Source organism: Hypanus sabinus, chromosome 10 (genome assembly GCF_030144855.1).
Source record: "Hypanus sabinus isolate sHypSab1 chromosome 10, sHypSab1.hap1, whole genome shotgun sequence".
In the NCBI taxonomy this organism is placed as follows: domain Eukaryota; kingdom Metazoa; phylum Chordata; class Chondrichthyes; order Myliobatiformes; family Dasyatidae; genus Hypanus; species Hypanus sabinus.
The window spans coordinates 21,524,329-21,552,236 of record NC_082715.1 but is presented as its reverse complement, the minus strand read 5'-3'; the positions used below and the strand labels follow the sequence as shown (position 1 = coordinate 21,552,236).

The 27,908-nt window shown below is 39.4% G+C and overlaps 2 protein-coding genes across 2 annotated transcripts in view; one reads left to right on the top strand and one right to left on the bottom strand.

Moving 5' to 3' along the window:
• Positions 1-3,587: 3,587 nt before the first annotated feature.
• Positions 3,588-20,584, top strand: serinc1 (serine incorporator 1). The gene is made up of 10 exons (XM_059981492.1): positions 3,588-3,744; positions 5,445-5,606; positions 7,601-7,794; positions 10,781-10,860; positions 12,236-12,373; positions 12,549-12,718; positions 14,434-14,524; positions 16,675-16,816; positions 18,237-18,467; positions 19,506-20,584. The coding sequence occupies exons 1-10, from the start codon at positions 3,706-3,708 to the stop codon at positions 19,639-19,641; spliced, it is 1,383 nt and encodes a 460-aa protein (XP_059837475.1). The 5' UTR covers positions 3,588-3,705; the 3' UTR covers positions 19,642-20,584.
• hsf2 (heat shock transcription factor 2) overlaps positions 19,692-27,908 on the bottom strand; it is a 40,413-nt gene continuing 32,196 nt past the window's right edge. The window contains exons 11-12 of the mRNA XM_059981490.1: positions 24,214-24,283; positions 19,692-23,231 (exon numbers count right to left, since the gene is read on the bottom strand). Of these exons, the coding sequence (XP_059837473.1) occupies positions 22,939-23,231; positions 24,214-24,283 (363 nt within the window). The 3' untranslated portion in view covers positions 19,692-22,938. The remainder of the gene's footprint in view (positions 23,232-24,213; positions 24,284-27,908) is intronic.

Below are 27,908 nucleotides of genomic sequence, written 5' to 3'. Positions count from 1 at the left end.
ATATATTTTCAGCTTGGTTACTTAAGGTTGTCATAGCCGAGGGTGGTAGAGGAGATGAGCTCCAACTACCTATAAAATGTTCCCAATGTCGTGCATCTCAAATAGCCTCTGACAACCAAGTCCAGCTCCTGGCCCTCATGTGTGGCTTAGCTACTAAACCTGGCAAAACTGTTTCTACTGACAAGAGAAAGGGAAAAGGCAAGTTACTGGCACCTTCGGGCAAATAGGGCTTGTCAGCCATGTTTTGCAGCTCATCTACGAGAAGGAAAACTCCGATCTCAAACCTCCCCTGCCTTGTGGAGTACCCATTCATGGGGAAGGCTTCCAGAGTAAACCCTGAGGAACAATCTGTAGCTGGAGTTCCCAAGACAGTCCCATAGTGAGTTCAATGCTTGCTGACAACTCCTGCAATAATGCTGGTGCCAAATTGTATCAATCTCTGCTGTTCCTTTGGATTCAGCAGCATGGAGAGTGGGAGCCTGCTGTGTGGGCAACAGCTTGCTCTCCATATCATACTGCCCTGGCTTGTGTGCTGGCTTGCATCATCCATGGTTGACCCTGACCAACACAGGGCCTCAAATATCTTCTCAAAAATTTCTGTTTGCTGATTTTCACATCTGTGTTGTGGTGTATTCAATTCTGTAAAATATTGGATGACAGTCTGAACAGCTCCAATTGATACTTTAACTCTTTGTGAGCTCACAGCATACAAGGTGTCAAGGTATCTATACAATTTGAATGCTGCAGGTTTGTTAAGATCCAATGTTTGCTGCTAGCAGCTGGAGTCCTCCTTGGCCTCAGCCAACCGTATCGTGAGAGCAAAAGACCAAAGAGTTTATCTGTCTCTGCACGTCTCAGTGCTTGTGGAACTCCCTATTTATCAGGGTACCTTTCCCTCAGCTCCAGGGACTTCACCTTGACCAAAGAATTGCAATTGAGTTGTGCCTGGGACCCAGACCCAGAGTTGGAATTCGGAATTCCCCTAACAACGGTAGCAATCAGGTACCCAACAACAGCAACAATCAAGTTGGAGACTAAGAACTGAAATCTTTGTGGAAATCTTTCTAGCTTACTATGTAGCATTTTGTGTGGTTTATTTTATTACAATAATTAAGGCCTGAGTGTTGTGCTTGTACCATTATTACCACATCTCCTGGACACTCAAATTGGTTTGGGTCCGATCAAACCAGCCCATTACAACATTTATCCATTGCAAATCAAGGTTTATCACATTTATTCTTTTCCGGTTTGCCATGCCAAGAACTCGTTTAGGTGGTGAAACAGAATGAAACAATAAGGGTCACAGCTGGTGGAGAGCGAGCGGTTGTTGGAGAATTAGAATTAAAGTATGTGGCAACATGAAATATGTGGGGCTGTGGGGTTAGAGACAATCAAGGAAGTGGTGAGCTGTGGGAAATGGAAAACAGGAATAGGAGGCAATGAATAAGAATCAGGTTTATTATCTCTGACATATGTCATAAAATTTAGTAATGCAGTGCAATGCACAAAAATGACTAAGCAATTTTAAAAATAAACCAATGGTGCAGAAAGAGGGCATAGGATTGAGATAGTTTTCATGCATTCATTGACTGTTCAGAAACCTAATGACAGAGGGAAAGAAGCTGTTCCTAAACTGTTGAGTGTTCATCTTCAGACTCCTTGACTTCCTCCTTGATTGATGGCATTAATGAGGAAAGGACACATCCTGATGATGAGTGTCATTGATAAATGGATTCAACCTCGGTTGTATTGAGAGCATCTTGAGCAGCTGCATCACTGCCTGGTTCGGAAATTGCACCATCTCAGATCGCAAGACCCTGCAGCGGATAGTGAGGTCAGCTGAGAAGATCATCGGGGTCTCTCTTCCTGCCATTACGGACATTTACACTACACGCTGCACCTGCAAAGCAAACAGCATTCTGAAGGATCCCACGCACCCCTCATACAAACCCTTCTCCCTCCTGCCATCTGGGAAAAGGCTCCGAAGCATTCGGGCTCTCACGAACAGACTATGTAACAGTTTCTTCCCCCAAGCTATCAGACTCCTCAGTATCTGAAGCCTGGACTGACACCTTGCCCTATTGTCCTGTTTATTATTTATTGCAATGCCTGCACTGTTTTTGTGCACTTTATGCAGTCTTGTATAGGTCTGTAATCTAGTGTAGTTGTTGTGTTTTTTTTTCCTGTGTTGTACGTAGTTCAGTCTAGTTTTTGTACTGTCGTGTAACACCATGGTCCTGAAAAACGTTGTCTCATTTTTACTATGCACTGTACCAGCAGTTATGGTCGAAATGACAATAAAAGTGACTTGACTTGAACCTTCTTGAAGCTTCACTTTTTGAAGATTCCCTCAATGGTGGAGAGGCTAGTGTCCATGATGGAACTGTCTGAATCTATAACCCTCTATAGCAGGGGTCAACAGACCTCTTGCTTAATAATATTGGTCCATGGCATAAAAATAGTTTTGAACCTCTACTCTATAGCTTTGTAAAATTCTGTACATCAGAGCCTCCATACACAGTGGCAACGCAACCAGTCAAATGCTCTGCACAGTATATCAGTAGAAATTTGCTAGAGTGTTTGGCGACATAACAGATCTCCTCAAATTCCTCATGAAATATTCCTGCTGACGTACCCAGGGATCCTCAGAGAAGATCATGCCAGAGAACTTAACTTTTCATCCTTTTTACTGGTCAGCCCTTGATGAAGACTGGTGCATGTTCTCCTGACTTCCCTTCCTGAAGTCCCCGATCAATTTCTTGGACATACTGACATTGAGTGTGAGCTTGTAATTGCAATATCACTCAATGAAGATAATTAGTGCTCTGAGATGAAGTAAGAATCTGGGATTACGAATATTCAAAATGTGGGCACTTTTTAAAGCTTAGTTGAAGACCAAGTTTTGAGCTCTATAGAAATAGAGAGAAGTGCAGAGATTTAAGATGGGTACTGCCAACTTAGGATCAACGTGATTGAGATACTTAATATAACAGCAGCTCAAAGACATGCAGAATAAAAAGGTTATGAGAGGTCTAGGCGATCACAAATGAAGGAATGATCATGGTTTTACACTCCGAACGCAAGACTAGAAACCGGAAAAAGTGAGGAAGAGGCTCATGGAAAGCATGAACACTAAAGATTCTGCAGATGCTGGAAATAATAATATTTTATTGATTCCAAGTGGCAAATTCTTTCGTTACAGCAAGAATATTTAAAAACACACTTAGACTGAACTAATAATGAAGTACTGAATAATAAGAACAATAATAGTTTACCAATGCACAAAATAATGAAACAGAGACTATAGTAAATTCAGAGACACACACGGACAAAATGCTGGAGGAACTCCAAAGCATCTATCGACAGGATCCAGGGATTCGGCCCAAAACGTCGACTATTTCTTCCACTCCTTAGCTGCTGTCTGAGCTGTTGCGTTTTCATGTGTAGTACTCGTGGACTGCAGCCGCTTCGCTGGACAGGGAGGCAACTCATTCCGACGGGCTTCACAGTTGCCCGGAGACTGGGATCACGCAAAGGCAACTGCGCGCGCACTGTCATCGCAAGGGGGCGAGCCGGCCGCTCGGACCCGGAAGCGCGCGCCCCGCCGCCGGACGGGGATTGGCGGGGGCGCGCAGGCGGAAGCGCGGTGCGGGTAAACAAGCCGTCAGTCCGGGGGTATCGCAGCGCAGGCGGGCAGCCGGAGCGATGGGCGCCGCTCTCGGGGCTTGTTCTTTAGCCAGCTGGGTAGGTATTACAGATCCGGGGCAATGTCGCTTTACCCACAGGCGTGTGCAGCAAACTGCCGGAGACGAATTGTCTCTCCACCCACCCCCCACCCCTCGTCGAGAACCGTGCGAACAAAGGCGCACAACAGCACGGGTTCAGGACCCACTGTTGCCTTTGTTCTTTTCTGTGCCGGGCGGGGGATGTCTCTTTTAGTGTCGAGCGCTTGCTGCCGTTCGCGGTGATGGAGGCTGAAGAGATGAGTCATGGCGGTGGGGCCTTTAGAGAACGGGTGCTGGCGACCGGCCGACAACCGCTCGCTGCTGTTTCTGCGCGTTAGCAGCGTCTACATTGTCCGGCGACCGAGGGCCCGCGATGGAACAGCTGCCGAGCCGTAAATCACCTTTATAGATGAATGCGAGACAGCTCAATTCGTTTTTTTATATATCTGAAGCGTATTTGCAGTAATAAATGACTGCGTGTCTGGGTGGGCGGTTGTTGAGATGGCTGGTTGTGTTAATTTTTTTTCTCCTTTAGTTGACGCTGCGAATTTCTTCCGTTTGTATATAAAGATTAAATGTGATGGTTGTATTACTTGATCTGCAGTGCAAACGCTGATAGAGATTGATTGCATCCTGGTTTGCCTTTCATCTTGCCCTTTATGGGACAAGCTGCGGTTACTGGCTGATAGGGCGAGAGAACGTATTGTAGAACTGGGGCGTGATGTTCTCGCTGGCTCACAGGTGCCGGTTGGGTGGCTCTCTGTAAGAAAACTATCACCCAACGTGTTGAAGCTGATGTACTAATTTGTTACCTGTCTGCATTCCATGGTACATCGCAGTTTTCTTTAAACACATCCGTCACCTTGTGCGAGAGTTCTTTCCAACGTGATTATTTCATCAGTTTTTCCAATGTGATTATTAACAGATTACAATAATTCAGATTATTGGACATTGCAGTTGTACCTCAAATCATGATTATATAGCTTATCAATCTATTCTTTTCTCTCCACACACGCTATTCAAATGCATTTCTAAATTAAAATATAATATGGTTTCCATTTCTGGTCAGTAATTCCAAATGAATCCATGTTGCATTTCATCCGCCATTTCAGTGCACAAATATAACATTATTAGTGTTCTCTGTGGGACTTAACTGATTTCTTAGGATTTCCTGAAATCCTAGTTTATTATTGAAGGTAACAGTGAGAGTGTACACTTGGTAATTTGAGAACAGTGTGACTGCCAGGAAGCCCTGAGTACACCCAAGCTGTGTGTGCAGAGTTTGCAGTCCAGACACAACCTGGTTCATTGAATTTCATACAGCACCACACAAGGTTACTGGTTTCAGTTGTTAATACCCAGTCTAGTGACTGAAAGTGTTAATCATTTAACACTAGGTTTTTTTCATAAAATTCTCATGAATTTTAGAGCAATCTACTTAAAGGTAACATACACTGTTTTACATGTATGGCTTTATGGAGAGGAACGCATACAAAATGCTGGAGGAACTCAGCAGGTCAGGCAGCATCTATGGAAGAGCCAATATTTCAGGCCAAGTCCCGATGAAGGGTCTTGGCCCAAATGTCTGCTCTTTATTCCTCTCCATAGATTCCACCTGACTTGCTGAGTTCCTTCGGTATGTGTTACTTTGGATTTCCAGAGACTACAGAATCTCTTGTGGCTTTCTAGTTTTATTAGTTCATTTCTGATTCTTTGCAGGTACCGTGTCTATGTGGCAGTGCACCATGCCTTCTTTGCGGATGCTGTCCCAGTGGGAAGAACTCAACAGTGACTCGTCTGATTTTTGCATTCTTTCTGCTGCTCGGAGTGGCAGTGGCTTGTATCATGTTAATGCCAGGAATGGAAGAGCAGCTCAAGAAGGTTGAGTATCTGTCGGCCATCTGGCACAAGTGCATCTTTATATTTTAAATGCCAGTGTGGCAAAAATGTGCAGATGGCTCTCACGGGGAGCATTGGGTCTAATGAATTCATGCATTTACAGGAATGCTAGTTAAGTAAACAAGGGAGAAAGGGTTAAAGGATCATTATTGCAGAAGGTTGGGGAAGGCCAAGGCACATAAATATCCCTGAAAGCAGGTTAGTCACAAGGCATGTTTCTGTGGAGTTTGCTCCAGGTAGTTGTTTTATAATTTAAAAAGTTCTTTCCCCCCCCCCCCCCCCCCCACACTTTTCAACTTTTTTTTCATTTGACTAAATTTGCTTTTTAACAATTGAACTAAAATGTTTCACCTCATGAATCCATGGTGGTACTAATGGTTGTCACCAGAAGCTTGCCTGGGAATTTGTGGAATGCCTCAAGAACTTAGTAACTGGGTTTGCCGGGTCCTTCCATGCACTAAAACATCTGGGATGAACTATTGGATATATTGTTTTTGCTTTCCCAATTATCCTTCTGACACCAAATGGAGATATTATTGTACTGTGGGGAGGTGTCAAAGCTAAAGTATATCTGCAGAGGCAAATTCAGCATGCCAGGTGGATATAGCTGGCCAGGTAATATAAGGCATGATGCATCTGGATCAATGTGCGTAGCAGAAGGAAAATGCTTCAACTATGGAGCGAGGATCACAATGTCCTTGTATTCACTTTTGTTGGGCATTTGCCATCTTAACAATGGTGGGTACCTTACATGTGCTACTTAAGTCTGTTGTCAAGCCAAGTATGAATGTCCATTAGGTTAATCAGTACAGGTTTCCAGTAGATCAGGGGTTCCCAACCTTTTTTATTGCATTAACCGAGGGTCCTGTGGATTCCTGCAGTAGATGGATCTTGGCAGTTTTTCAGGAGCTTTATGAAAAGCTTATTTTAGACAGGTGAGTGTTGCTGAGAAGATTGGTACTCACTTTCTATCTGGTTTCCACTGAAAGTGTTATTATTTGGAATTGATGGAGTGTTGATGAGTGACTGATGTTCTGGGTTTGGCCAGGCAAATGTCTGCCATCAACTTCATAAGGATGTTAGTGAATCATTAATACCTGGTTCTTAAAAGAACAATTTTAAATGCCATAATGGTATGTTGATACTTTATTGGTCCATGGACATAAGCTGTGTATGCCTGTACTTATTCTTGAAAGACTGGCATCTTTTTATTTTTAGTTAATAAACAGACCCCAGGGACTGAAGAATAGAAATTTTCATGGATGCTAGAAAGGGGATGTGAATTGTCTTTAAAGTAAATTTAATAGTTTGTGTTTAGACCACAGTGGAATAGCCTTTTATCACTTCATAGTCATGTATCATGTTAATTAAAATCACTGAGATGCAACAGGCCCCTGGTCTTAGAGTAAGGGATGACCCGATGTTTGGACACTTTAAACACTGGTCCAGATGGATTGAAAAGGCAGGGTGTCCGAACCAGAGGGAAGGGTTGGGCCAGTTCTGCTCATTGCTCCGTGACGTTGGTTCCACTCTCCACTGTGCTGAGGCTGGGGGCTTGCTCTAGCTGCTCCAGGTTTCATGTCTGCAGGCTCAGTGATGATTTGCTCTGCTGTGTGATGAACTGCGGTTGAAGCTGTGAGCCTTTTCCGGGCTTTATGTCTATGGACTCACTTTTGTTCTGAATGTTGTTGCTTGCTTGTCTGCATGATTTTTTTCTCTCTCTGCGCTCTTGGATTTTTAAAAAAATGGGTTCTTTTTGGGTTCCTTGTTTCGTGGCTACCTGTAAGGTTTCAAATCTCAAGGTTGTATGATGTATACATAACTTTGATAATAAATGCACTTTGTTCAACACAGATACGTTTTAAGAGCTATGAAGTTACTTCTCTACAGAAGTGTTTTTAATTTTACTTACAACTTTCTTGCATTTAAATGATGAGTAATTTTAATTTCTCTTATTTCCCCCATTTCCTATGCAGATTCCTGGGTTTTGTGATGGTGGAATGGGCACCACCATCCCTGGTATCCATGGACAGGTGAACTGTGATGTGCTGGTTGGATACAAGGCAGTGTACAGGGTTTGCTTTGGCATGGCAATGTTCTTCCTTCTGTTTTCCTTGCTGATGATTAAAGTGAAGAGCAGCCAGGACCCAAGGGCTGCAGTACACAATGGGTAATAGATTTCATTCTGGTTCTAAGTGGGAGAGGGAGGGTAAGTTACCAGCAATTTTAGCTTCATGTGACAATTAGGTAATCAGCTTCTAAGTGTACTGTGTAATTGCTGGTGTTGTGGGAGTAAGTTTAAAGCTGCCTACTTATCTTCTCAGCCAGTTTTTGAGACACTTATTTTTTTTTATTCACTATGAATCACTCTAACACCCCCCCCCCCCCCCCAGGACACATCAATGTTGCACCAGAAAGATCTGCTAAGTGATACACTCACCAGTTCTATTAATGCTTTCTGTAAAGGACTTCTTAAAGCTGAGTGTAAAGAAAAAACATTGAAACAATGATTGAAGGCATTTCTGATTAAATTACCTTGAGTATGAGGATGATTGGAATAAGGATCAACTTTATTTTTCAGATCATTTACATGTGTTAAGAATTTTGCGGTGGTGTTTTGGTCCGGGTGTGATATGCAACAAAAAAAACAACTTTCAACAATTGTAGCAAATAAAGAATTATAAATACAATGCTAGAAGTTAGAGAAAAGCTAATAAAAGTTATAAATGTTTTCATTGGCTTTCTTCTTCAATTTTTCCTTTTACTTTTGTTAACCTTGTTTCTGTATTTCTCACCTTTAAAACTTTACTTGGTCTTGAGTCCCTTATTTTTCACCTTTTGCGAAGCATTCCTGGAGCTTATTATAGAGCTTCACAAGACGGAAATGGGAGTCCAAACCCATCAAGCACTCATCTGCATTTATCCTTTCAAATTCTCAACCATGTCCTGCCCTCCCCAAAATGCCTATCATCCACTTTGCTGCAATTTGCAGTGGCCAATTAACCTTTGCCTTAAGGCTGTGGGAAGAAGCTGGAGCACCCAGAGGAGACATGGGGAGGCCATGCAAACTTGGTATGTTTAGGGTCAAATGCAGGTCTGCAGAACTGAGGTGGCAGTAGTAACTTGCATCACTATGCTACCCAAGTTTCCATTTTAAAGCATTGCATAAATTGTTATTTTGAAGCCTGTGTGCTTTTGAGTGATGTTCAGCATACAGCCGGCAGCTCAGAACACGAGAGAAGGAATATCGATATTCTTCAAATCCAGTGCCAACGTCACCATTCTTTCCCATGCCAACATCCCAACATCAAGGTCTCAGTGTGCTTAGCTAGCTCTAGCATTGTGGCTTGTGCTAGACTCCCAAAAGCAGTTACTCTATTTTGGGCTTTGACAGGAGGGCAGAAAAGTATCATTAAGACCATAAGATATAGGAGCAGACCTCTTCCTTAAATATACCCAATGACTTGACCTCCACAGTTGCCTGTGGCAAAGAATTCCACAAATTCACCACTGTCTAGCTAAAGAAATTCCTCCTCCTCTCAATTCTAAAAGGACGCCCTTCTATTCTGAGGCCATGTTCTATGGTCTTAGACTCTCCCACCATTGGAAACATCCTCTCCACATCCACTTTATTGAGCCCTTCTAACATTTGATAGGTTTCGCTGAGGTTACCCCTCATTCTTCTGAATTCCAGTGAGTGGAGACCCACAGCCATCAAATGCTCCTCATATGACAAGCTTTTCAATCCGAGGATCATTTTTGTGAATATCTTTTGAACCCTCTCCAATGTCAGCACATCCTTTTTTGGATAAGGGGCCCAGAACTGCTCACAGTACTCTCAAGTGCAACATCACCAGTGCTTTACAAAGCCTCAATATTACATCCTTTTTTTTTTAAGGACTTCTATCACCCAGAACATTCCCTCTTCTCATTACTGCCATTAAGTTGGAGGTGAAGTAGCATAAAGACACACACACGCAATGTTTTAGGAACAGGTTCTTGCTCTCTGCCATCAGATTTCTGAACGGACAATGAACCCATGTACACTAACTTGCTTTTTCCCCATCTCTTCTTGCATTACTTATTTAATTTGTTTTTTATATATTGTAATTTATAGATTTTTTATTACATATTGCACTGTACTACTGCAAAACAACACATTTTATGACATGTTCCGTGATATAAACTTGATTCTGAAATGATTGAAGATGTCCTCATAGTCATCTTGGGGAGAAAAATAATTCCATTGTTTCACAGGAATTTCTTGCTGCTGATGGATCATAGGGAGATCTCTGGATGCCGTGAGAACCTACCTTTGTTTGTAGTACACAAACTAACAATATTCTCAACTCTAGTTCCTCCTGCACCACCATGAAGGTTGCACATTACCCCTTCACAGAACTGGAATGAAAGGAATTTGTTTTCAATCCGAAGGGTTTTCTAAGACAAAAGTATAGCTTAAATTTCCTTAAATCTCAAACTACTGATGAAACTATCTCATGGAATATCTCTGGCTGTAATATGTCATAATTTCTTGATTAGCAGCAGACATTGAAGTACAACCTGATACGAGTCTGACTTGACTCTTGTTTTTTTCCAACAATGAGACTTTGAAACTTCAATTAAGATGTGTCTGAGGATGAGTTTGTGCCCACAGAATTTGACATTTTGACTACTTTTTGTTCTCTCCGCTGAAGATATCTAGCTAATTAATTGAGCTTCATAGTTGTACATAAAATAGCAAAGGAGAAGATGTCTATGCCATTATTGTTCCATTAACTAGTTGTATTTCTGACTTCTGTCCTAGGAACTATTGATATTAATACAGTAAGACGTTGACTAGAACATCATTGATTAATGATGAAGATTTTAATTAATTAATTAAATTTAAATTAGTTGAGGTTTTGCCTCCTGTCCCCTGGCATTGGAGTGAAAGTACTAAATTTTGCACATTTTTTCATTTTAATGAAAACATTTGTTTGAATGAGTTGAAATCTTTTTACCAGGAATATAATAATTTATTTGGGCACATACAAATATACAGTATACCTTTTGTGCTGCTGGTTAGTGCCTGCTTTGACTACAAAAAGGATATTAAGAAACCTGTTTAGAACTGTAGATTGACAATGATCTTGCTGCCTTTTACTCTTTTCTAGATTTTGGTTCTTTAAATTTGCCACAATGGTTGCAATCACAGTGGGTGCCTTCTTCATTCCAGAAGGACCCTTCACAACAGGTTTGTACAATGGATGTACTGATAATTCTTACCAGGTCATTTAATTGCAAAATGTGGCCTATTGGTGTGGACGAGGTCTTAGTTCAATTACAATACACCCCAGTTGTAGTATGGATATTGCGAGTTCAGCAATTTACATAAAATTTTGACAGCATTGATTAGCAGTGAAGGAAAGTCTGTATTCAAGGTCAAGCAGGGAAAATATTTCTACAGGAAAATAATTTCAGTTAATTTGCAGAGCAGCAAGTTATCTACACAAAATGCTGGTGGAGCTCAGCAGGCCGGGCAGCACCCATGGAAAAGAGTAAACAGTCGATGTTTTGGGCCGAGACCTACCATCAAGAGTCCTGCTTGTCCTGCTGAGTTCCTCTAGCATTTTGTGTGTGTTGCTTTAGATTTCCAGCATCTGCAGATTTTCACGTATTGGCAATTGACTACCTAATTTACTTGGCACAGTGTTGCACAAAATGTACTGCATGGAGTCAGCATTTTGGGCTCAGCCAGTCCATGTTGGCATATATGCTGCATGTGAACCTCCTTCCAAAAATCTTCCTATGAATTTACAGCTCTTCCCTTTTCTTGTTTGTCCACCTTTCCTTAACTGCTGCTTTACTGTTCAAGGCAGTCACTCGTGACAACAGTAGGTTCCACATTCACACCTTTTTTGAGTAATGAAGTTGCCTATCATATTACTTCCTTCCTCACAAGAAACCATACTCAGAATGTTTTGTAATTTTAAAGACCTCTGTTAGGTAAGCTCTAAACTGCCTTTTCTTGACAGTCCCAGTATATACGTCCATCTGTAATATATATACTCTTTCACTTCTTCAGTCTTGTAAATCTTGTCTGCCAAGAGAATTATAAATAATAGTCTTAAGCATAGTTTAAACAAAGCTTAGTGCAAATTAGCACAAATTTCCTATTTAGCAATTAACCATTTTGCATTAATATTTTTAAATATGTAAACTGACATGGTCATTATTAATTTTTATTTGTTATTCCATCAATAGAAATTGCAAAAAAGTTTTATATCAAGGACTTTTAGAAAAAAATTGGTTACTGTTGTGTATTTAATATTTCAGTTATATTTGAGTGATCTTTGTGTGTGTATACACACGCGTTCTTTAAATAATTCCTTATGTGTTATAAGTACAAATATGTGAATTGTAAGTGTCAGCACGCTACCATGTAATACATGCATGCCTTGCTTAAAGTAAATTGGAAGCCAGACCCGCATTCCTGGACTCCCATGTCTTCCTTTGATATTTAATGTTTTGAATTTACAAAACATAATAGTGTCCTAAATGCACAATTTAAAATTGTATATAATGTATGTTAAACTGCCATATTAAACTGTATTTTTATTCATTTGCAGTCTGGTTCTATGTTGGAATGGCTGGTGCGTTCTGTTTCATTTTAATCCAGTTGGTCCTACTCATTGATTTTGCCCACTCCTGGAATGAGTCATGGGTTGAAAAAATGGAAGAAGGCAATTCCAGGTGCTGGTATGCAGGTAAGTACAGCATACTAGAGAATAATAACTCCAAAGGGTAGTGTGGATGTGCGTTTTGTGTGGTGGGTTTATGAAAGTAGGATGTAGGTGAAAATTGAGACTCTACTGAAGTTTACTGAAATTACTGTTCAGATTTTGCACAAGATGGTTAGAGTATGTATACTTTCTCTTACAGCCCTGCTGTCGGCAACTGGCGTGAACTATCTTTTGTCCTTGATTGCCATAGTTCTCTTCTACTGCTACTACACGCATCCTGAGGGCTGCATTGAGAACAAAGTCTTCATCAGTTTAAATATGCTGTTATGTGTGGCAGCCTCTGTTATGTCCATCCTGCCAAAGATACAGGTATGTTTTGGAAACTTCAGGACAGTTGACATGATATTTGGAGTTCAGGATTCAAATCAACAAAAAACATAAATTCTGCTTCTCACTTCTGTTTTATCTCTCCTGGTAAATGTAGGAGCAGGGTAACACAGTAGCTCGTAGTAATACTACAGCTCTTTTCCTGGAATTATAGTGGAACAAGGCTGATGTGCAACTTATTTATAACCTCCACCTATGGTCTTGACAGTTACAATTGGTTCAGGATCCACTGTATTTTAAGGGATAGAGTGAGAAGAAAGTGAAATGTAGATTTATATTCTGTATGTGTGTAAGGGAGAGGGGTGGCAGCCGGCGCAATGCTTTCTTATTTCAATCCCATCAATTTGCCTCTAATTTTATATTTCTTTATGGGTTCCTCTACTAAAGGCAATGCATGCCTGATCATCTACTTCAAATCATTTTACCCTTTTGAAGACATCTCATTCTTTCCAGTGCAAGAACATAAGCTGAGTTTGTTCCATGGTTTCAGAAATGTAGCCCTCAAGGCTTGATTTGTGCCAATGCACAATGCAAGGTCAAAATGGCTGCCTTGAGATACAGTGCCCAGTCAAGAATATTATATCTCAGATGATGTATGACTCAGCCAGTTGCTGAAACATTATTTCTTCAAGTTTACATTGCATTGTATTCCCCTTGAAATGAAAGGCCAACTTGCCTGAATGTTTTTATCACACTTAGGACCTGCACACTAGATCTTTGTTATTTTATCTTTGTACCTGGTCATTTGTACTCCTTTGCTGCTCAGCACATCTGGAAAATACTGTTAACTCGTCCTCTTTGAATCAAAGTGGATGATGACGTACTTGTTCAAACTCCAGCCAAGTTTTTCCCTACTCATTTAATCTGGATTTTTCCAATGACTGTTTTCCGTACTTGACTTATTGAGCCTCTTGTGTTAACTACACATTTGCTTAGGCAATCATCCTTTCTTGTATTAGCATTTATGTGGTAAAGATAGCTGAAAAAAACACTATTTCCAACCAATCAGGGTTCTGATTTGATCTCTACTGTCTTGGACTTCCAACTATTATCAGTCTTGTTAAGAAGTTGTCTGCAGTTCCATCTCTGGCATAATTTTTTTCTGTTTCTTCTCCACTGAGTCAGAATCTAGAAGTGCGTGCAGTATTCTGTGGTCTAAACAACATTCAGAACAAGTTAAGCATATCTTTCCAAATCTTGAAATGGCTCTTTGAGTTAATTCATTTTAAAAATATGCTGGCATGTTGGTAATGATTTTCAATTCTGCTCAACCAAGGTATTTCTGTTCTCACAACAAAACCTTAGCTCATCTTTTTTTGTATTCAAAATGCACACCTAATTTTATAAATGGCAAATATAATGCATTTGAGCTTTAGTTTACACTTTTTGTTGGAATATCTCTTGTGAAGAGTTAAGCAAATGCTTTTTTGGGAGTTTATAGAATATCCACCCAGGCCTTGGGCAATTATGCTTGTGAGCTCATCAATAATAAATATGCAATACATGATCATGCTAGGGGAAGTATGCAGGTATAACATGTTGAAACTTGCAAAGACAAAATGATTGAACCTACTAACTAATTAAGCTAGCATTGAATAAGACTGTAGGCCTTTGCTGTCTGAATATTTGGTCATGTCTTCAAAATTACCTTAAGGAAAAAGCATATTCTACAATTTATATGATGGGTCTATTTTCAGGAATCTCAGCCCCGATCTGGTTTGCTGCAATCCTCCATCATCACTTTGTACACCATGTATCTTACATGGTCAGCAATGACTAATGAACCAGGTACTTTGATCATTTTCCTAAACTATGTCATAAAGGATATATATTAAAAATAATGCTCCTTGTTATACATTAAGCCTGAAACTCTGATACTCTGGCACTGTGAAGATGGTGTCATACTGAAATAACATGTTGGAAATACTCAAGCCAGGCAATCCCAGGGTGGCATTGAAAATGGCACTAAGTTGCCTTAAAATGAATTAAGAATTTCAGCACTTAAAAATATAGGGGGTAAAAACACCTTGTCTTGTTTTACTACTTTCCAGATCGATGGGAGTAGACCTTAAAAGATTAAACCCAAAATACTCTGCAGATGCTGGGGTCAAAGCAACACGCTGGAGGAATTCAGCAGGTCAGGCAACATCCGACATGGCCTCCTCTACTGCCACGATGAGGCCAAACTCAGGTTGGAGGAGCAACACCTCATACCATCTGGGTAGTCTCCAGCCCCTTGGTATGAACATTGAATTCTCCAACTTCTGGTAATTCCCCCCCCCCATCCCAGTTTCAGTCTGCCTCCTCCTCCTCCAGCTGCCTGTCACCTCCCTCATGGTTCCACATCCTACTACCCATAGTGCTTTCCCCTTACATTCCTTCTTCACCTTTCCTGCCTATCCCCTCCCCAACCCTTTGACCAGCCTTCTCCTTCCCACCCTCCCCCTACCTTATTTGTAGGGCCCCTGCCCCCTCCCTCTTCAGTCCAGACGAAGGGTCTCTGCCTGAAACGTTGACTCTTCATATCCACAGATGCTGCCCAACCTCCTGAGTTCCTCCAGCATTTTGTGTGTGTAACCTTAAAAGATTACTTTTCAAAGACAAAAAAAAGGTCTTGGCAAAATTGTCAGTTAGTTTACTGCTGGTATTTCCTCACAATTGATAGATACTTTATTGATCCCAAGGAATTACAGTGTCACAGTCTCATTGCAAGTACACAGAAATAAATATTAGAGAAGTAGAAAGAATAAAAAAATAAGTTACCACAAACAGCCTAAGAGGAGTTTGGACTGTTGGGTGAAGGTACAATGCTCTCTGCTTTTTGTTATTTTGTCAAATGAAGATGGGAATCATGAAGGTGACAGTGTAACATTTGGCACAGTTCTTTCACAGCTCCTCTGACCTGAGTGAAGTTTGTGGTATGGGTTTTCCCTGGGTGTTTTGGTTTCCTACAATATCCCAGGGATGTAATGGTACAGAGTTAGTTACTACAAGTTGTCATTAGTGGTTGGCAAGAGAATTCATGGGTTTTAATGGGCACATCAGTGAGAACAGGTTATTGAGAAAATACGTAATTTGGTTGAATGGAATTGATGAGGTTGCTGTGAGTTAACATAGACTTAGTGGACTGAAGGGTGTGCAAGTTTGTTGGTGCATTAGAAATGAATAGATTTAATGATAACATTTAATTGAATAAATTGAATGTTAATCTGTTTCTGCAGACATATGTGAGGTCACTTCTCAGAACTGTCTGTGGTGCACGGAATGGGTAGAGTGATCTTGGCCTTTTCTCCTTGGAGAGACGGAGAATGAGAGGTGACCTGACAGAGGTGTATAAGATGATGAGAGGGATTTATCATATGGATAGCCAGAAAGTTTTTCCCAGGGCTGCAGTGGCTAACACAAGGGGCATAGCTTTAAGGTGTTTGGAAGTAGGTACAAGAGGGATGTCAGAAGTAAGTTTTTCCACACAGAGTGGTAGGTGCGTGGAATGCACTCTCATCAACGGTGGTAGAGGTGGATACAATAGGGTCTTTTAAGAGACTGATAGGTAGGTGGAGCTTAGAAAAATAGAGGGCTATGCGGTGGGGAAATTCTTAGTAGTTTCTAAAGCAGGTTACATGGTCGGCACAACATTGTGGGCTGAAGGGCCTGTCAAGTGCTGTAGATTTCTGTTTCTATCTCATTATATATTCCAAAATCTGGAAAAAAATCAAAAACACTTGGCCTCGAGCATTTCGGGTAAGGAGGTACTCAACTAGAATTGTTTTTATAATTAATTTAATTTGGTCTTTAAAATACTTGAATTATCCCTTTACAGATTTAAGAATGTTATTAACTGGAACATTTAGATCTAACAGAGTCAAAGTACTGCAGCATGGAACCGGGTGAAAATACAGCTAATCGTGTAATTTCCTTTTCGTGTGTGTGTTTTACAGACCGAAAATGCAATCCAAGTTTATTGAGCATGATTGGGTACAATAGCACAGGGACTTATGTCCCCGGTCAAGTCATCCAGTGGTGGGATGCACAAGGCATTATAGGACTGATTCTGTTTTTACTTTGTGTTCTTTATTCAAGGTCAGTTGATGTACATTTTATCTTAACAATCTCATCAGGAGTATTTTTATTTTAAAAAAAGTGTGTCTGGAGAATGACTAAACATGTTAGCCAAAATTGTATTGTGACAGTAAATTATGTTTATATATCATGAAATAATGGGTGAATGGATGGTGTGGTTAAGTGGTCTTTTAACTTCTAATTTTGATTTGACTTTGTCAGTTTGAGTTGTCACTTCCTCAGATTAAATAATATAAAACATTTTTAGTCCAATTTCTTCCCTAGAATTGATATTAAGCTAATTTATTTGTAGTTTTATCTCTTTTTTAATGAAGGACTTAATTTGACTGTTTTCAAATGTTTCTCAAATCAGAAGAACTTCCAAAAATTGAAAGTAGTGCTTCAGCTATCCCATTACCCACTTCTTTTGGGGACTTGTCAGCCTGCTGTTTTTGTAATTTGCTCAGTATTACTTTCAGATGATTAGCTTTCCTTTTGTATTTCATTTCCTCTCTCGGGGATGTTAAACTCTGTAGTGAAGACTGACGGAAAATGCTTGTTCAATTCATCTACTATCTCCTTGATTTTCTTTATTTCGGTGAACAATTAACATCTTTCTAAATTATTTCTAATAACTTTTTTTTACTATCTGATATTCTATGGCATCCTAGTTGAAGATGGAACACAATACAGGCATGGTGGCATAAGAAATGAACAGTTAGTATGGTTCATGGGATTGCAGTCCAAACAGTTGTATTTTCCTGCATGGTATTTAGCTTGTTGGTTTTGGAAATACGAATCCAATCAAGCACAGGATATTGCTATGATTTCTGCCTTATAAATAGTCAAAAAGACTTTGATTACTGGATTTTGAGCCAATTCCTGTCTTGATTGCAAACTAACATTGTCCAAATTTTCAGCAAACCTGCCGACTTAATACTTTGCATTATTTCTGAAGCAGCGGTAGCTGTTTAGGGCTGAAATTGCTGTCTTGGGGATTTGCTGATAGAATGTCTTCATCAGGATTTTTATTTTGTGCAGATTATTGACTCCAGCTATTCAGCCCTTTGTATCTTGACTTTGGATTTACTGCGCATAAATCATGATGTTTTTGACTTAATGTGATATCAAGGGCTCAGATTTCAGTACAGCCACATTTCTGAAGCAGAATTCAATGTATACAAATTGTACAATGTCCACTTGTATTGAGAACTAATTTCTAACCCCAGATTTTCCATTAGCTTTCATAAACCTTGAATACAAGGTAAACACTGCATCACACAATGACTAATTTTGTTAATTTCTCCCAATTCTGAGTAAATAAAGTGTTCATAAGCAGAGAAAATGAATTGGCATAATGTACTGACGCAAACTAATTTGCTGTGCAGCAATTGCTTGTTTATAGCAAGTAACTAACATTTAGTCTTTTGAATATTGACAGTATTCGAACATCAAACAACAGCCAAGTTAACAAACTCACTCTAACAAGTGATGAATCAACACTTATAGAAGAAGGAGTTCCTCGAAGTGACAGCTCACTGGATGATGGCAACAATACACATCGCGCAGAGGACAATGAGAGAGACGGTGTCACCTACAGCTATTCCTTCTTTCATTTTATGCTATTTTTGGCGTCCCTTTACATTATGATGACACTAACCAATTGGTATAGGTATGTAAATATTTTACACCAAAACATTTCATTTACTGATGATAGTGTTGAGTATTCAGTTTACACTTGTTTTTCTATGGGAAAAATAAGTAGTTTGAAATTGAAAATAGTATTTAATGTAACTATCATTAAGAATTAGGTATTATAGCTTGAGGCATGATAAGTTTGTACTTGTTCCTTTTTTATATTGGGTTTGGTGATGAAGATTCTTCTTTAGCGATGCTACATTTTGTTATTTTATTGATGTGGAATGGACCCTTTCAGCCTTTTTTAACCGTAGCCTAATCATGGGAGGAAGCCAGAGCACCCATGCGGTTCCTGGGAGGACGTACAAACTCCTTACAGGTAGCTGTGGGAGTTGAATCCAGGTTGCTAGAACTGTAAAGTGTTATGCTAACCGCAATGCTGTCATGCCACCCCAAATAAATTTTGTGCTCAGTGAGTCTTGCTGGAAAACAAGCAATTGTTGATTTGGAGGGAACTGAACTTTACGTAAGCTCACCAACCTTGTCACCACAGGTGGCTGTGGAGACCAAGTCATTGAGTGTATTTAATGCAGAGGTTGATAGATTCTTGATTAGTCAGGGCTCGAAGGGATAAGGGGAGAATGCACAAGATTGGGGCTGAGAGGGAAATGGATCAGCCACGATAAAATGGTGGTGCAGACTCGATGAGCCAAATAGTGGAATTTGACTGGTGTATCTTATGGTCTAAGATGAGATTCAGTGCTGTTGTTCAGAATCCAGTTATGACTAGCAAGAGCAATACACCACCTTCTGTATATAACTAATGAAGTGATGATCTACCTACTGTCTCATAGCAGGGGGTGGTCATTTTGTAAGGAGCAGGTAAATTACCCACGTAAAGTGACTTGGCTAACGCAATAGAGATTTGTGCATCTAATCAAACATAAAGGGGATGGAGGTTGAATAATGCACATAAAGATAGATGGCACACTTAAGGATACATGCCTTGTGGATATTTTATCATATTCAGCATGCTTTGTGCGTCAACGATAATTGTGTTTTCTCTTTTCAGTCCTGACTCCTCTTATGAAATGACCAGCAAGTGGCCATCAGTTTGGGTTAAGATTTCTTCCAGCTGGATTTGTATTCTGCTCTATGGATGGACACTGGTTGCACCACTTGTTTTGACAACTCGTGACTTTGATTGAAGAGCCAACATTTAAAGCATGTGGCTTGTTGTTTCAATGTCTAGTTAGTCTTGTGATTAAAACTCAGCTAACAGTATTTGAAGACCACCGCATAATTATAAACATGGGTGTGTGTGTGTAAAGCTTTTCACTTTTATTGCATGGCTAATACCTCAGCTTTGACATGTTCAACAGATTCAGTGGATAATCTAGTGCTGATGAATGCAAACATCAAAATGATTTGCCTATATTGATGGTAAATATCAGTGTCATATTAAAATATTGTTGTATACTAAATATTTAAAGAGGAAAAAGCTAGCTTTTGTCTTAATGTGTAATTGGTCTGTAGAAATTTTCTTAGTGACAAGGATAAAGCTAGTCAATAATATGATTTAGAATACTATCTACAAAATAAATGACTCGCTGTGTAGTGACAAATGCAACTTGCACTTAAGTATTGGAATTGTTTTCTGGAATTTCAGGGTGTATATACTTAATGTTAGATTTAAAGATAGATCAATACTGATCGCTGACTAGCCTTGCTTTATCAGATTTAATTTTGCCATTTAGTAAACTAGAAGTGATTGTGGAAATGGTTGTGGATTTTATTATAAACATTAAATTTGGAAATGAGTATCACTTTAATATAAATTTGATGTTAACTTTATTGAAACTCCAGCCAGGAATGAGATAGCAAAAGTGATGAGGATTTCAAAGTACTGACTTGTAAATTGGAAATTAAGAAATCCTTCATGATGGAAAAACAACTATTTATAATAAGGATAAGTTTCTATTGAAGCTTTAATGCCAAGATCAGTATCAATTAATTCTATGCAAATTTAAATCTAATTAGTTGCTGTATATGAATACTTTTAAGATCAATCTACATGTCACTTAACATTTCAACTTTGTATTGACTATATATTTTTAGTTGTGTTGTATTTCAAATAAACTCAAACCATGATTTTTTTTAATGTTACTGCAGATAGTTAAAACCTCTCCAATTGCAATATGACCCAATTCGTAGCATATCTTAAATGGCATCAGTTCTGTAAGGAAGTCCCTTTAAAATACAGGGCTTTTATATAGATTGTTAACTATTATTACATTTGACAATGTAAACTTATGCAGATTTTCCTATATATGTAGGGAAAATTCACCTGTTTCTGTGCTACTTTAGACAAAGTCGTTAAAATTTTACTGTATTGAATATTTCAATTGACAAACATTCCAGGACTATTCATCACAAATGAGAAAATCTGCAGATGCTGGAACAACTCAGCTGGTCAGCAGCATCTATGGAAAGGAATAAACAGTAGCTGTTTGGGCTGAGACCCTTCATCAACAGGTCTGGAAAGGAAGGAGAGGATGTGGGGGAGGGGAGCAAGTAGTACAAGGTGGTAGGTGAAGCCAGAAGGGGAATGAAATAAAGAGCTAGGAAGTTAATTGATGAAAGGGGCTGGAGGAGGGGGAAATCTGATAGGGAGAGGGTAGAAAACCATGGAAGAAAGGTAAGGAGGAGCACTAGCAGATGAGTGATGGGCAGGTAAGGAAAAAGGTGGGTGGTTGGGGGGAGAGAGAAGAAGATTACCAGAAGTTTGAGAAATGGATATTCAGACCATCAGGTTGGAGGCTACCCAGATGGAATACCAAGTGTTGCTCCTCCAACCTTTGTGTGGCCTCATCACAACAGTAGAGGAGGCGATAGACATGTCGCAATGCGAAGTGGAATTGAAATGGGTGGCTACCAGCTTTTTCAGGCAGATAGAGCAGTCTCCCCATCTATGTCAGGTGTCACAAATGTACAGGAGGCCACATAGATACCAAGAGAATCACAGGTGAAGTGTCACCTGGGGGCCTGAATGGCAGTGAAGGTGCTGGTGTTGGGGCAGGTGTGGCACTTGTTCCTCTTCCAGAATGGAACAGAGAAGGGGGTGGCATTTTTACAAGTGACAGGGTGGGAAGAGGTAGCTGAGAATCAGTAGGCCTATAAAAGATACTGGATGGACTATCTCCAGAGGTAGAGGCGGAAAGATAGAGAAAATAACTGTTTATGGTTGGAACCTCACACTAGGCCCACTCCAAGAAAGCATTTAGTGGACCAGAAAGCAGCAAACTACAGAATTTATCTACATTTGGTGCACCAGCACAATGATGCAAACTTGTGCAAGGGCAGCAGTGTGAAAGTTGATTGGAAAGATTCGTTCTATAGATGCTATCTTGCTTGTACAATTCCAGGATTTTTCTCTGAACTACAACCTCCTCAATCTTATTTATGGTATAGTACTTCTCTAAAGACCAAGTCTAAGCTGAAGCTCATTTCTACTCTGAAGCCAAGAGTGCTGTAGGCACAGTTCAATTAGAATACAAAGCTAAAGTACATGCATTGTTGACCTTATTCCCACATTATATTCATTTGCAACTTGATTTTTGTACATACGCTTTTCTGTGCTGACCTCCAAATATATAAACATGTCACTATTGGAAAAATAACCCTCAAGGTTATGCCAAAAATAAGCACAAAACCAAATACAATTGCCACAGACTGACCTAAGCTGATCGCTTGTTCCAGTGTCATTTGGGCAAACTATTTAACCTGCCCTGCAGGTACTGTCAATAACAAAGAGCTGAAAACAAGGCTTTTACATACAGAAACAAGGAAACAGTTTCTGTGCATACAAAAAACAAAACCAGAACACCATCACTGTAGTTCAGACCTGAAGCTAACTTTAACAATATAATGACATGCTTTGTAGTTCAAGCATTTCATTTCTATTCCAAGTCCTTTAGCCCTCAAAATATAGAATCTTATGTTTTCAAATAATATTTCTACTCAAAGTTTTAGACAATTAAGGATCTGATTAAAGCAGCTACAATATATTAATGAACATTGGCCAAGCTTTAGCTGACAATACATACAGTATTAATATTCCTTTTAAGCTTTATGGAATGTAGGGTAGTGCTTTTAATAATCCCAAATTGATTTTGGGTAAAAAGAAAATTTACACAAGTTCAAAGGTATTGATTTTCCAATTTCTTACATTGTTGCCATCAGTAACAAAAATAAAACAATGCTCAGTAATGCCACAGCAATAGTACTAAAGTCACTTGAACATAGAGCTGATTTCTGATGGAGTTATTAAGAATATAGTGGAACAAAGTACTCTGCATATATTAGCAAAAAGAGAGCAACATATTTACAAGAATTTCAATATAGGACCTGAACTACACAAATCAATCTTACAGTATAAATTAAACATTTCAAGTTTTAAGTTAGTTATTTGCTAGATGTACCAATACAAACCTTTAACTTATTGGCTAACTGTCCAGTAAAGAATTTTCACCATCTAATGTACTTGACGGTGTCAGTTCACATAAGTAAAACAATGTTTCTTCTTTTGCTTCTTCTTCCGTGAGAGGCTCTAATTTAAAAAGTTGACTTGTCTTTTTCTTCTGATTTTCTCCTTCTACTAGCTCACTTTTCTCCAGGTGATTGTCATCAATTGAATATTTATTGCTTGGAGCAATGTGTTCCTTTTCTGATATAGCTGAGGTAGTTCCATCCAGAAAAGCTAGTACAGGATACATATTATACTGCATCAACTGCTTACCTGCAAATAAACCAGGAACAACTGATGTTTTTTGGACCTTCCCAAAATGAGTTCTTGAATATAGAACTGTTAAAAATATCAAAATCTACATTGAACTAACAAGTTAAGATCATGATTAGTAAGGGTATCAAGGTTATGGGGAGAAGGCAGAATAATGTAAAATAAATTAGCCATGATCTAAAGAGGTGCAGACTCAATGGGCCAAATGGCTTAATTTTGCTCCTCTGTCTTAAGAGTCTAATAGACGGCAATTTCTTCTGAATGGGTATACTGATGCCAATACATGGAACTCCAAGTCTACCAACAGAAGGAATTAATAGATACAAATTGGCCATAAATGCTCTTCAGAATACGTCCCAGGCTACACTGTGGGCACGGAAATGTTTGGTGACACTTGCAGGCTGCCCCAGCATATCTTTGTTTTTTTTTTACAACAAAAAAATGCTTTTCACTGAATGCTTTGATGTACGTGTGATAAATAAATGAATCTGAATCTGATAATAGGGGATGCACATTGCTGCCATGACAGAACAAAAGTGGCTTCATCTGAAAGGACATTTATAAAATTTACTTGTGTAAGCCTTAGCCTAACCTAGCGATGCTGCTTATCAGAAAATTCCTCAGGCACAAGCAAGTTAGTCTATACCACCTAGACTCCGGAATCCCAGCAGACAAATCCCACTTTAATCCTTTCAATCTTTCCATGATTGCTAAGAGTGCAGTGGGCTTCTGACATGCAACTATGCCTAAATACCTATCAGTTTCAAGTCTGAACTGCCAAAAAGTTAAAATTAGGCAAGAGCAACCTAACTTTCCAAATGACCTGACCCATAAAGTCAACCAAGCTTAAATGTGATGGAGTTTGGTCTTGGACTGAGCATTCTATCTTTGTCCAATGACTAGACAAAGGATGAAACATGAAAATTCACCCTTTATTATAACTGCCAATGGCAAATATTTAACAGATTCTATCACCACTAACCAGTATTAGAAGACTTGCTTTCATCCACTTTGGATTCTGTTCCATTAAGACTTTCTTTCGTTCCTGATACCTGGCATTAAAAAAAAATCATACGAACATGTTAAATTTTTAAAAAACGGTGCAAGTATACTTAGTTCTAATAATATTCAGTAGCAGCTCACTCACCACCCATCAAGTTACACCCAGAAGTTTGGATTTAAGTTTATAAGATTACATTCATGATTACAAAATTAATACTTAGCCCATAAGATTCTCTACAATACTTACTGAATTAAATCATAAAATGGGAAGTTCATCCAGACGCTTGTGTACAACAGATTAATCTGCTATTGGGTGGTTTGACATATGCTCAATGTGCTGTTTCCCCATACACCCTTAGGATCATGAGGACCTCATTTCCCCATACATTTCAAACTTCCCAGGCCCCATTTGCAGTGCCCCTTTTAAACTCAATAGGGGCCCGTTTCCCACATTTCCTTTAAGCTCGTCACTTTCATTGGGATTTTTTATACTACTGATTATCAATTTACAAAGTAAATTAAAAGAATGCTGCAGTAACATTAGGAGTAATACCCTATTATTACTGCAACACCTTGGGAAACATTGGAAAATCTACAGATTACAGGGTGGCAGAGGTTAGAGATTTACAGTGTATTGGGAATAGAAGGTGACAATGGTAAATTGCAGCTACTGATACATCTATGTAAAGTAGAAATTAAAACCTTTCCCCCAAATTGCTCAAGCTGGAATTTCAGAGGGAGAAGGTAAAGTCAGAGGTATTAGCAAACAATATCAAAGTAAAAGCTTTTTCATGTAAAGAAGAAGAGGTAAGATATAGGATTACTAGAAAAGGAGGCCAAAGGAATAATAAAACTGCATCCCCAAGGTTTTGAAAGAGGTAGTGGTAGAGATTGTAGAGGCGTTAGTAATGATCTTTCAAAAATCATTGGACTATGGCATGGTGCCTGAGGACTGGAAAATTTCAAATGTCACTCCACTCTAAGAATGTTGCATCCAGGCGGTGCGACAAAAAGTGGCTTATGTCCTTGAGTGATGAGTCACGAAACATCAGTCAGCCTGCTGCCAGTGTGCCTTGAGAAGTGGTAGTAACGTTTGTCCCAAGCACACTCCAGTCTCCCGCTGCCCGAGTCAGCTCGTTTTGATTCACAAGGAACTCTTCCAAAATTAGGTTTTGTTTCTGTTGAGAAACCACTACTTCTTGCTTCATACCAAGTGGCATATAAAGTGGCCAAATCCAAGAAGTCCCATACAATTGCAGAAGATCTCATCAAGCCATGTGCACTGGAAATGGCAACAGTTATCCTGGGCAAAGAAGCAAGAAAAAAATTTGAACAGGTGCCCCTATCAAATAATGTCATTCACAACCGAATCAGTGATTTGAGTGACGATATTTTGGACCAAGTCATCTTAGATGTCAGAGCTAGCCCTCTTGAAATCTCTATTCAGTTGGATGAGTCAACTGATGTCTCCAGTTGTAGTCAACTCATCACATTAGTGAGGTATGTCAATGATTGTGCTGTGAAGGAAGATTTCCTGTTTTGAAAAGATGTGAAAACAAGCACAACTACAAAGGATGTGATGCAGCTGGTGGAAGACTTCTTTGCCAAACATGATTTAGATATCAAAGTCATTGGTTCTGTGTTCACTGCAATGCTTGGAAATAAATCTGGCTTTTCTGCATTGGTGAAAAAGGAGATTCCAGACTTGCAAGTTACACATTGTTTTCTTCATCAGCATGCTTTGGCATCAAAAACATTGCCTCTAAATTTGAAGGAAGTCCTTGATACTTGAGTGAAGATCATCAACTGGATCAGGGGGTGTGCTCTGAATCATTGTATCTTCAAATCATTTTGCGAGGATCTGGGAAGTGAGCATTCAGTTTTGCTTTTCCACACAGAAGTCCGTTGGTTGTCATGAGGACAAGCTTTAACCTGCTTCTTTGAAATATGGGAAGAAATCAAAAGTTTTTCTGGAGAAGCATGAATGTGATCTGGTTGGGGCAATGGAATCACAGGAATTTGCCCAAATGCTGGCTTACTTAGCTGACATTTTCACTTGTATGAATGACCTGAGTGTTTCTCTTCAAGGAAAAGCGATAAACATATTGAAGGCTTGTGAAAAGTTGAATGCCTTCAAAGAAAAGTTACGTCTTTGGCGTCGAAGGATGGAAAGAGGCAGTCTCTTAAATTTTCCTTCACTAGAAGAGATGGTTGATGATGCTGGATCCATATCTCCTACTGTGCGTGAAGAAATTGTGGCTCATTTGGAAATGCTGTCAGAATTGTTTGATGAATATTTTGCTGCTGGAGACCTGAAGATTTCAGAAGAATAGATCATGAATCCATACTCCTACAATTTGGAGAAAATGTCAGGTGATTAAGAGCTGAAGGAAGATCTTATTGATTTGCAGACAAATCAAGCTCTTGAAATGCAATTTGAAAGCAAGACTTTGGAGGAGCTTTGGTGTGCAGCACTAGATATGTTCCCAAGACTTGGTGGAAAAGCACTCCGTGTCCTCATTCCATTTGCAATAACGTACTTGTGTGAATCTGGATTCAGTTCTCTTTTGTTCATTAAGACAAAATCTAGGAATTGCCTGAATTCACAGGCAGACCTGTGGATCACAGTCAGCAAGAAAGTTCCACGTTTTGACAAAATCATGAACGAGAAGCAGGAGCAAAGAAGTCTTTGAATTTTATGTTCACAATTGGGTTTGATTTTACTGTTTACAATTTTTTCTGAATAAATTAGAATCTAATTGCTCAATTTATATTTGCTTTTTATGCAGAGTTGAAAGCTTATTTTTTAAAGTTCAATTTGTTCACCCGCAGTATTGTATGTGGTTCAAAAATTAGAAATTAGACTTCTTCATCTTGAAATGTGATATTACTTTTGTAGGGGGTGTGAGGGGTGTGGGGCACAGAAAAGGTTGGGAACCACTGCCCTAGAGCAAGGGGTTTAGACGGATGAAGTTTGTTAGGTGTGTTCAGGAAGGTTTCTTGACACAAAATGAAGATACGCCTACAAGAGGAGAGACTGTACTTGATCTGGTATTGGGAAATGAACCTGGTGAGGCACCAGATCTCTCAGTGGGAGAGCATAATTCTATCTCCTTTACCACAGCATTGGAGAGGGAAAGGAACAGCCAAGTTAGGAAAGTGTTTAATTGGAGCAAGGGGAAATATGAAGCTATCAGGCAGGAACTTGGAAGCATAAATTTGGAATAAATGTTTACAGGGAAATAAATGTACAGCAGAAATGTGGCAAATGTTCAGGGGATATTTGCATGACGTTCTGCATAAATATGTTCCAATGAGACATGGAAAGGATGATAGGCTACAGCAACCGTGGTGTACAAAGGCTGTTGAAAATCCAATCAAGTAGAAAAGCTGCCAAAAAGTTTAAAAAAATAGGTAATGATAGAGATCTAGATTATAATGCTAGAAGGAAGGAGCTTAAGAATGAAATTAGGAGAGCCAGAAGGGGCCATGAGAATGATTTGGCGAGCAGAATTATAGAAAACCCCAAGGCATTATACAAGTATGTGAAGAGCAAGAGGATAAGACGTGAGCAAATAGGACCTATCAAGTGTGACAGTGGAAAACTGTTTATTAAACTGGAGGAGATAGCGGAGGTACTTAATGAATATTTTGCTTCAGCATTCACTATGGAAA